At 42.7% G+C, this 10,620-nt stretch overlaps 1 protein-coding gene across 1 annotated transcript; it reads right to left on the bottom strand.

Annotated features, from left to right (window-relative positions):
- Positions 1-454: 454 nt before the first annotated feature.
- LOC133133090 (organic cation/carnitine transporter 2-like) lies at positions 455-8,654 on the bottom strand. Its single transcript, XM_061249073.1, has 10 exons — positions 8,256-8,654; positions 8,025-8,128; positions 7,759-7,913; positions 6,690-6,861; positions 3,200-3,326; positions 2,224-2,306; positions 1,856-2,070; positions 1,078-1,260; positions 744-879; positions 455-586 (listed from the first exon to the last, which is right to left on the bottom strand). The coding sequence occupies exons 1-10, from the start codon at positions 8,652-8,654 to the stop codon at positions 541-543; spliced, it is 1,620 nt and encodes a 539-aa protein (XP_061105057.1). The 3' UTR covers positions 455-540.
- Positions 8,655-10,620: the final 1,966 nt, after the last annotated feature.

Genomic DNA, 10,620 nt, shown 5'->3' with positions numbered 1-10,620 from the left:
CCATCCTGAATGTTTTAATGAGTGAAATACTGTGGTTACATCAAGGTAATTTTATGAAATGATACTATATATGAGGCATTTTTATCAAGTCGGCAGTGAAACCGCTATTTTGTAGACACTCTAATCCAGAGTAACTTGTAAGTGCACATTCAGCATAATTCAATTCAGTTATATTTGTTTCACACTTTTTACAGAGACACCCCAAAAAGACAGAGGAAACAGTCCTGCAAAAACCAGGCCAAAACCAACCACCAAGAAAAGGCCAGTTGAGAAAAAACTGCAGTCAGAAGAAAAGCATCACCCTTCATAATTTATTACAATGGCTGCTGGAGCTCATAGACATTACGTTAATGGCATTTGGCAGACGCTCTTATCCAGGGCGATATACAGTTGATTAGACTAAGCAGGAGACAATCCTTCCCCGGAGCAATATAGGGTTAAGGGCGTTGCTGAAGGGCCCAACGGCTGTGCGGATCTTATTGTGGCTACAACCGGGGTCGGACCACCGACTTTGCGGGTCCCAGTGATGTACCTTAACCACTACACTACAGGCCGCCCTCGATTTGATGTTTGTCGCTTTTTATACCTGAGGGAAACAAAATGGATGAAAAATTGTCATATTCCTTTATTGGCATTGAATAATAACCATTAATTCAACGAACATTCGATCTCAGAAGGTGCTGCAGCACAGTGCTAACAGCTGAGGGAGCAGACCCTGTGTTTGTGAGATGTGGCTGCCTTACCTTTGAATAGTCTGCATGTGATCGATGGTCTCTGGGAGAGGCAAACCATAGGTCTCAGGAAGCAGGAGGCCAAGCAACCCCCCCAAAGCACAGAGGCTCCCCATTAGTATGTATGGCAAGGACTTGTAATAGGTTCCTGCATAAGGGAAGGAAAAAGCAGAGTTTGGCACTGCTAGGCAAATATCCAGAGTGGCCGGATGGCTAATTTGTTTTTGGCACCTCATTGTGGTGCACATATGAGCCTCTAGGTGAAAGAGGGGTGCTTATTTAAAGAGAGCCCACCGGCTGTGGGATGTTGACAGGATGTGTGGAGCTAGTATCGAGCCTCACTAACCCATATAGAGGAAATAGGGTGCGGCGATGTTGCCCAGCTGGGAGATGGTGGAGCAGGTGCCCACTGCGGTGTTCCTCAGGACGGTGGGGTACAGCTCCGCCGTGAAAGCGTACACCAGAATGTAAGCCACCGAGAATCCAAATTTCCCCATCATCTCCAGCGCGATAGACACTGAACTCAGCTCTGTCAATTAAAGAGAGATTACAGAACTGACTGATCCCAACCTGCCATGAGGGAAATGAGGGCATCCTGAAAATACTTAGACAACAATGGGGTATGATTCACAAACAGTATTGGAAGTAATCATTTCAATAGCAATATATTGTTTGTATCTGCAAAACCTTTTTTTTATTGAAACTATGAACCAATTGTGCTAAATCCCTTGTATTCCTTGCCCACTTTGACCCTTTTGCACATGGAACCCACACCATTACCAGGTTTGAAGCACTGTGGGACAAATGTTATCTTTACGTTAATTCTTCTTTAAAAACAGGCAGATATTTTTGAGCCAATTTCGCAGTTATATATTCCCAAATATGTGGAGCTGTTTTAAATAAGGTGTGATGAAAATAAATAATGTATTTCAATAAATAATATTGATATGTGGCACTAGTCAGCTAGCTACATTGGGTAAAAAATAATAATAATTGAAAACTGGACGAGTCTGATGCTGACTCAGAAAATATGGATTAAGATGCATGTTGTGAATGGGGCTAGTTTGTGATCAGAGGTACAGAAATAAACAGTGCCTTGCTGATTCCCTCTTGATGACACTTACTTCCTGGTATGAGCTGTGTGAGCAGTAGTACCGCTCCACTGAGGAACAGCGTGGGAGAGAGACACAGTCGCCTTGGGCAAGAGCGAAATAGGGGCCAGGCCAAAATGTAGGCTGGGACTTCAACAGCCGCCGAAAAGAAACTGTTCAAAAAGGGGTCCCCAGACAGATTTGAGGTGTTCAAAGATAAGGCAAAGTACCCAAGGCAGATTATCACCCTGAAAAGATGGGAGATTGTTTAGAGGTTTCAGCCATCCATCTTCAACGTTTGGGAAAAAAATGAGGTTTACATAAAAGTGAATCTATTACTCTTGGCTTTGAGCAGTCTCACACGATTCATGTAATTTAGGTTAGGGTCTTGGGAAACTTACCACATTAGGATCAGTTTGATCGTGATCCAGCGGATGCTGCTGGACTTAATGAGATCACAGATGTTGTGGTGGTTCAACGTTTCCTGGTGTTCTGCCTAAAGCAACACATCACAATGAACGTATTGGCTTTAAACCCATGGTGATCCAGTCAAGTATCCAACATCTATGCTCTTGAGGAACTGGTTTGAAAGTATATGGAGGAGCAAATGGAGTACAACAAGGTGATATACTGTTACTATCCAGTCTGTGAACACTTTATTAGATATAACTGTACTCCAGCTTGTTAAAGCAAATATATAACCAGCCAATCATGAGGTTGAGTTGTTGTTCAGATCAGAATGGGGAAGAAATGTGATCTAAATCACACCAGACGGTTTGCTTAAAAGAAACTGCTGATCTCATAGGATTTTCACACACAACAGTCTCTATAGTTGATTAAAAACACCTTATTATTAAGAGAGGTTAGAGGAAATGGCTAGACTGGTTCAAGCTGACAGGTACCTCCACACGTTACAACAGTGGTATGCAGAAGAGCATCTCTGAACACACAAGACATGGAATCTTGAATTAGATTGGCTACAGCAGCAGAAGACTCATCAATCCGAATTAAGTGGTCACATTTACATTTACATTTTAGTCATTTGGCAGATGCTTTTAATCCAAAGTGATTTTCAAGTGCATAGGTTCTTCCACAAGTCAAAGCATCACATCCATAACTTGGCTTGGAAAATACACATGAAATGCTGTTCTAAACATATAGTCATCATAAGTGCATTTTTCTTCTTCTTTTTTTTTGGGGGGGGGTTAGACAAGAGGGATAGGGATATCAGAAAGGGGGTCGGGGGAAATCAGGAGGGAGGACTAAGGTAGAGTGCATACATTTGTCTGGAGGTGACCATACAAAGGATGCTGTGACTGGATAGTACAGGCAATGGCAATTGTGGAGACATTTGTATGAAGGTAAGATTAGCAGGACCTGGAGAGGCTGAAAGATGACCTCCGGGGCTTTGACTCTGTTCTTCTTGGCAGCACCTCTCAAAATGGCCTCTGCCTCCTCCACCCGGCCCTGAGAGAGAAGCCATCGGGGAGACTCCGGGATTAACCTGTCCAAACACAAAGTCAGTTCATGGTGCGGTTCTATAAGGGTACAGCTCTGCAACCATGAAATTAAAGTTGCATCTGCATGAGATCATTTGAGTAGTAGAATTCACACAAGGTTTTACAAGGTTGTGTTCTGTCTGGTAAATGTTCATGGAAATATAGCAGCTGTTACGTATTTCCTGTAAGTAAGAAAAAAACACTTCATATGAAGACAAAATGTACCCTAGGCATGCAACCAGTTTCCTCATATTCCATCAGCATCAGTCTCACTATCTTGTTTTACCTGTCCAGCATGCAAACTTACTACTTACTTAAGAAAGTATAAATATATAAATATGCCCGCTATTTGAACACAGAATGTACATAGATTAGGTTAGCCTTGCCCAAGGATCATAAAGGCTAAGCATCAGGAATAGGGGGTGTCAATTAGTGATGGGGTTCTGATTATGTTAGCGAGTGCAACCTGTTGGAAAAATTATGAATAAAACCATTTGCAACCAAGATTGGGGAATAAATAAATTAATTTAAAAAACCAAATGCTACTTAAACACCAGCCTCTTGCCTTGTTAAGACCCGAAAGACAGAAATTCATAGAGCAGCGATTATTTGAGCAAAAAAATTAACTGAGCAGCAATTATTGCAACAGACTAGAACATAAATTCATAGCACAACGATTGTTAGGCAAGAGGAATACTTCATTTTGAGGAGCAGGCAAAGGATGCAGAAACAGCACAAGCAGTGACAAGCCAAGGGAATGTCTGACAGCTGCTAGGTATTTCTAGTATGAGGTTGCATACATACGTCATGTTGTACACATTTTTTAAATTTATTTATTATTATTTATTTATTTTATTTTGCACATGGCTGCAAGACGTAGTTTCCTCCTCCATAAGAGCTTAAAACGGACGCAGCTGGAAGTGGAGGGGAGTGAGATTGGCGGAGGTTTTTGAAGAGATGTTTGGTGTTTGTTTGGAAAAAAAAGTGAACCAATGTTTCGTTTTTTTTTTTTTTAGTAGTGGAGAACTGTTTTGTGCACCGACTTTGGAACAGGGGTCGCTCCCCTATGCCGTTTTTTTTTTTTTTTTTTTTGGGGGGGGGAGGAGAATACTCATCTGTTTCTGTTAAGGACTCTACAATACACCAGTTATTTGTGTAAATGTGCAGTAGCAGTAAAGAAGGCCAATAGGATGTTAGGATAAATAGCCAGGAGTATTGATTATCCAAGGAAGTTATACTCACCTTATACAATACTCTTGTTAGACCACACTTGCAGTACTGTGTGCAGTTCTGGGGACTGCACTATAAGAAGGACATAGAGGCACTAGAAAAGGTTCAGAGAAGGGCAACCAGATTGATTCCATGTAGGAAAGATGAGAGTTACGAGGATAGATTAGGATGCTTAATCTCTTTAAATTGAGTAAAATGAGGCTAAGGGGGATTTGATTGAGGCTTTTAAATTCATTAAAGGGATTAACAAAATGAAGTATTATTCATGTTCGGTTAGCAGAAGGAGAGGTCACAAATGGAAACTGTCAAAGGAGAAATTCCGTACAGATATTCAGAAGTATTTTTTCACACAGCGAATGGTCAATGTGTGGAATAGCTTGCCAGCGCATGTAGTGGAGGAAACACTGAGGGTTTTCAAGACCAGGCTTGATAGAGTGTTAGATTTTATTTCGCTTTTAGGCAATTTGGGCAGTAGGTACGCTAGGAAAAGGCAAGCATTGCTGGGCTGAATGGCCTGGCCATTACCTTATGTTATGTTATGTACTACACTGCCTGACCACACACACCAGTGTTTCCGTGTTTTGTCTTATTTGTGTCAGAGTTTTGTTTTGTTTACCTTTAAATGTATATAAATAAAACCTAAACTAAAACTCAAACTCCGGCCTCAGCAAGGGCGGTTCTAAACGGGGGGCCGGTGCCACCCCTAAAATCTGATTTGTTCATTCATTCATTCATTCATTCATTCATTCATTCATTCATTCATTATCCTAACCTGCTTATCCTGAACTGGGTCACAGGGGGGCTGGAGCCAATCCCAGCATGCATTGGGCGAAAGGCAGGAATACACCCTGGACAGGTCGCCAGTCCATCGCAGGGCACACACACCATTCACTAACACACTCATACCTACGGGCAATTTAGACTCTCCAATCAGCCTAACCTGCATGTCTTTGGACTGTGGGAGGAAACCGGAGTACCCGGAGGAAACCCACACAGACACGGGGAGAACATGCAAACTCTGCACAGAGAGGCCCTGGCCGACGAGGATTCGAACCCAGGACATCTGTGCCCCTTGGTGCAGTTTGTAAGCCTTTAAATGTTATTTTGCTCTAGTCAGCGTGACAGGTTGGAATATTGAATATGCTGAATGGTATGGTTAAAATATCATTTAAATGCCATCATTAAATAACATCAAACTAGTTAGCTAGCTAGCTAATGAATGTTAGTCTCCTCAACAATAAATACATTACTTGAATGCTGTGTTTCTTTAAAGTAATATGGCCCCCTTGTGTACTACAAGCTAAATCAGCTAAATCTATATAGCCAAATCGCTACCTTAAGAATGTGTATTTATATAATAATATTGTACCCATTGTGTAGGTGCTGGTACATAATTCTTATAGTATTTAGACAATAATTCATTCATATAGTTTCCAAAAGCTCTTTATTGTTTTAAAAGATTTAAAATAAATATACTTTAAAGATACATCTTCTTATGTCGTTGTTTAGTTTGTGTTCTCTGTATTAGTTCAGAAGAAAATTTGATTTGTGTGACACAGTCGATATAAGAAGGCATGCCGTTAGTGATGTGTGCCTGTGACTGGATCGGTATTAGCGCACTTATCCCTGGTTATGGGTCTGTACTTTGCACTTTGCCGCTCTGGATAAGAGCATCTGCCAAATGCCATTAATGTAAATGTAATGTAATACCTGACAGTGCCCAGATAAACATCTCCAGCAAAGACAAATGACTTGTGTGTGAATGTCGTCTGGTGTTACGTAAATGGCAGGCATTTATATAGCGCCTTTATCCAAAGCACTGTACAATTGATGCTGCTCCATTCACCCATTCATACACCGACGGCGATTGGCTGCCATGCAAGGCCCCAACCAGTTCGTCAGGAGCATTTGGGGGTTAGGTGTCTTGCTCAGGGACACTTCGACACAGCCCGGGCTGTGTCGAAGGGGATCGAACCGGCACCCTCCAACCCTCCGACTGCCAGACGACTGCTCTTACTGCCCGAGCCATGTCGCCCCATACGTAAACCAGCAAGCTAGCTAGCTAAGGTTAGTGCAGTGAGGAAACATGATGACCTACAGGGAACGATACATGAAGCTAAGCTGTATCGCACACCTACCTCCACAGGGGGAAACAGAAAACTCCTGGCAGAGCTATGGCGATCATCAGCATTCTCCAGTCTCTGATGAAGAAGGCCGTCAGGGGAAGCAACATGTAGCCAACGGCAAAAAAAGTGGACACTCCCGCAGTGCAGTATATGGTCCGAATGCGTGGAGTCAAGACTTCTGTTCCTTTACACAACATTTATAGAGAACAGGAGGACAACAGGTATAACTGCAGCAGTGCTGAAAGATGAGATCCAAAGCCTATCACTGTATCTACTACATTGACAAACTACACCCAGTGACCACTTTATTGGTCTTCTGCTGCTATAGCCCATCCACTTGAAGGTCTGGCATGGTGTGGGTTCATGCTCTTCTGCACGCCACTGTTGCACCGTGTGGTTATTTGAGTTGGTGTGGCCTTCCTGTCAGCTTGAACAATCATGCCTTGTGTTTATGCTGCTCCTGCGTCACTGGCAGTATGTGTCACTATGTTCCTATATAAAAAAAATAAAATGTATTAATGAAATTAAACAAAGCAAATGGTGTCAACGTCGAAATGCCAGCGGGAATATGTCTGAAACATGGTGTTTGTTCATAGAAATCATAGACTGTAGTATTTTTCACAGTTAATCTTAATAATTAATTCATTATCCTAACCCACTTATCCTGAACAGGGTCGCAGGGGGGCTGGAGCCTATCCCAGAATACATTGGGCAAAAGGCAGGAATACACCCTGGACAGGTCGCCAGTCCATTGCAGGGCACACACACCATTCACTCACACACTCATACCTATGGGAAATTTAGACTCTTCAATCAGCCTATCCTGCATGTCTTCGGACTGTGGGAGGAAACCCACGCAGACACGGGGAGAACATGCAAACTCCACACAGAGAGGCCCCGGCCGACGGGGATTCAAACCCAGGACCTCCTTGCTGTGAGGCAGCAGTGCTACCCACTGCACCATCCGTGCCGCCCTATCTTAATAATTATATAGCTTCTTTTTTAAGTATGTTTTGTGCATTGCAAGTTATTCACTAGCTCAGATTCAATTAATTCACTGAATGAAATGGCTCATAATTACCTAGGACAAATGCTGTCACAAAGTTAGAAACTTCTCCCATTCCAACTACAAAGAAAAGTGCAGAGAACATAAACCAGGAAGTGGAGAAAATCTGGAAGAATATGAACAAAGTCTGAACTCCGATTGTAACGAATAGAATGTTTTTCCTCCCAAACCTAAAAAACGAGAGAGAGAGAGAGAGAGAGAGAGAGAGATATTATTGCAACTATTTTAAAGTTCTGAGAACTTGCTGGTGATTGGAGGGTGCGAGAGAGAGAGAAAATTACCTGTCCGACAATTGTCCAGAAAAAAAGGCTCCCGTTAACAATCCAAAGAATAACACAGAAGTGGTCATGGGGACCTTCCATGCATCACTACACACCAGGTCCCACTGACGACAAGAGCACATATTTACAGTTCTGTACATGTTAAAACATTCATACCTACTTCATGTTATTACACTTTTCTTTGAATTAAGTGACACACGTATCAATTACAAATAAACAAAAGTCACTTACCTCGGACACGATGGTTGAAATGTAAATTGATCGGTCATAATGCCATCCATCCTTACAGCTTTCCTGTTCTATTTCAGTGACGTTCACGTCGATTCCAGGCACGGATCCGTTGTCTGAAAGACGCTTTATTACGTCCAGTTTGTATCGGGTGCATTTGCTGTACCGCATCTCCCCATTATCTTCTTCCAGTGGAATAGAATAGTTTCTCCATTCGGCGCTAATATTGGCGTTTGGTGGTATTAAGCAGTGATGCGGAGGCGTGTCAGCGATGAATACAACGGAAAAACCTGTCAATCCATTAGGAATTACACTTATACAGAGGAGTAATGCGATCAGTTTTTGAAAATGTCCCCATTCTCCCAGAAATTTGGTGACATCGTCATAGTCTGTCGTGTTCATTGTAAGCCCAATTGAGTGCAGACTGCACACAGAACTGAGGTATCAACTGCTGTTGCAGTTAATCTCATAACGGTTCTCATTTTGTTGGCTGCCACGTTGCTGTGACGTTGGCTTTGCCTTTCAAATGGTATTTAAATGTAATTTCGAAAAGCTATGCCAGCTAACTAGAGATGGATGCGGATCCATCAGGGATGTGGTTAATTGACTCAGTGAACCGGTTAGCCCACATCATTACACATCATCTGTTTAACCAGGCTGGAACATCTACAGGACTGTCATGGGCACGTGTTTCGCACCTTGGTTTAGTGCCCATCCAGACCAATCGCACCTGAGCAGATAATAACAACAGAGGGGCTGACATTGGCTCAGGCGGCAAGAGCAATCGTCTGGCAGTCGGAGGGTTGCCGGTTTGATTCCACCCTGGGTGTGTCGAAGTGTCCCTGAGTAAGACACCTAACCCCCAAATGCTCCTGACGAGCTGGTTGGTGCCTTGCATGGCAGCCAATCACCAATGGTGTGTGAGTGTGTATGGGCGAATGAGAAGCATCAGTTGTACAGCGCTTTGGATAAAGGCGCTATATAAATTCCAACCATTTACCATAATAATTAGAATTGGTCACACTTTACAATGAGGCTCATGAATGTCTGTTCTGGCTCCACGGTGGTGGAACGAACTCCCCGTTGAGGTCAGAACTGTGTAGAATCTCTCCCCACCTTCAAGTGCAAGCTGAAGACACACCTCTTCAAGCAGCACCTCTCCCCATCCCTCCCTACCTGCCTGTGAACCTTAATTGTTGTCTCTGTGACTTGCTTTGTGTATCGGTATTTTGAGTTGGCTAGGTAAGCAGTGTTTGGATAGTTAACTTTGGTCACTTTTGCTTTGTTTCTTTGTTCTGAAAAAAATAAAAAAAATAAAAAAGGCCCTCGTCCTTATCTTTGTTGTACAGGTAGCAGTTGAAATTGTACTTCCCTCTAGGGTCTTTCAGCGAACTTATCCCTGGTTATGGGTATGCACTTTGTTGTACGTCACTCTGGATAAGAGCGTCTGCCAAATGCCAATAATGTAATGTAATGTAATGAATTGCCATTCACTAATGGACAATAAATTAATGATGAACAGAGCTGTACAGATTAACTACACAGTAGAAGTTAGTTAACATGCCAATTCATGGCACCTTATTTTAACTGGTTACCCTATTATTAATTGGGTAATGCTTTTATCCAAACCAACCTATAGTTGATTAGACTAAGCAGACAATCCTCCCCTGGAGCAATACGGGGTTAAGGGCCTTGCTCAAGGGCCCAATAGCCCTTGGATCTTATTGCGGTTACACCAGGGCTTGAACCAACAACCTCCCAGTTCCCAGTCATGTGCCTTAGCCACTAGACTACAGGCTGCCCCGGTGTGTTGGCTAAAACTATCCGGATGACAGGCATGACTGATTTTCCAGTTTGAGACTTCAGTGGATCACATGAACTCTTTCACCACCTAGTGACCAAAAAAGATAATGCATGTAGAGTCTTTACACTCTTCCATGTTACATGTACATATGTCTTGATAATCCACCTATTGCCCTGGTATGTGAGGGAAAAAAATATGGCCTACATATCTGAGACAATCTGAAATGTTTTTGAGGCATTAAGTGGATTTCTTCAACCTCTTAAACCGAGTTCCTGACTGGCTGGCTGTCCGTCTGTCTGTCTGTCTATCTATGGTTCAGTATCCACATACAAAACAGCCTATAGCCTCCTGGTTTAGGTGCATGACTGGGACCTGGAAGGTTGGTGGTTCAAGCCCCAGCATAGCCACAATAAGATCAGTGATCTTATTAAGATCGGGGACCTTTTTCTTTCCCGTTACCGGGCCCTTTTCTCCACTCTGCTTCCCTGCTTAGTCTAACCAACCTAAGTCACTTTGGATGAAAGCATCAGCTAAAAAAACTATAAAAACTGCGAAGTAACTGTT

This window comes from Conger conger, chromosome 7 (genome assembly GCF_963514075.1).
Source record: "Conger conger chromosome 7, fConCon1.1, whole genome shotgun sequence".
Taxonomy (NCBI): domain Eukaryota; kingdom Metazoa; phylum Chordata; class Actinopteri; order Anguilliformes; family Congridae; genus Conger; species Conger conger.
The sequence above is the reverse complement of the archived record's forward strand: the minus strand, read 5'-3'. Positions and strand labels throughout refer to the sequence as shown.

Excerpts from the sequence above, each read along its gene's own strand:
- LOC133133090 (XM_061249073.1), bottom strand. The coding sequence starts at position 8,654 with ATGAACACGACAGACTATGACGATGTCACCAAATTTCTGGGAGAATGG. Across the intron at positions 3,327-6,689 it reads TTCTGTTTCCCCCTGTGGAG|GTTAATCCCGGAGTCTCCCC; the intron begins GTAGGTGTGCGA and ends GTGTTTGGACAG. Across the intron at positions 2,071-2,223 it reads ATCAAACTGATCCTAATGTG|GGTGATAATCTGCCTTGGGT; the intron begins GTAAGTTTCCCA and ends CCATCTTTTCAG.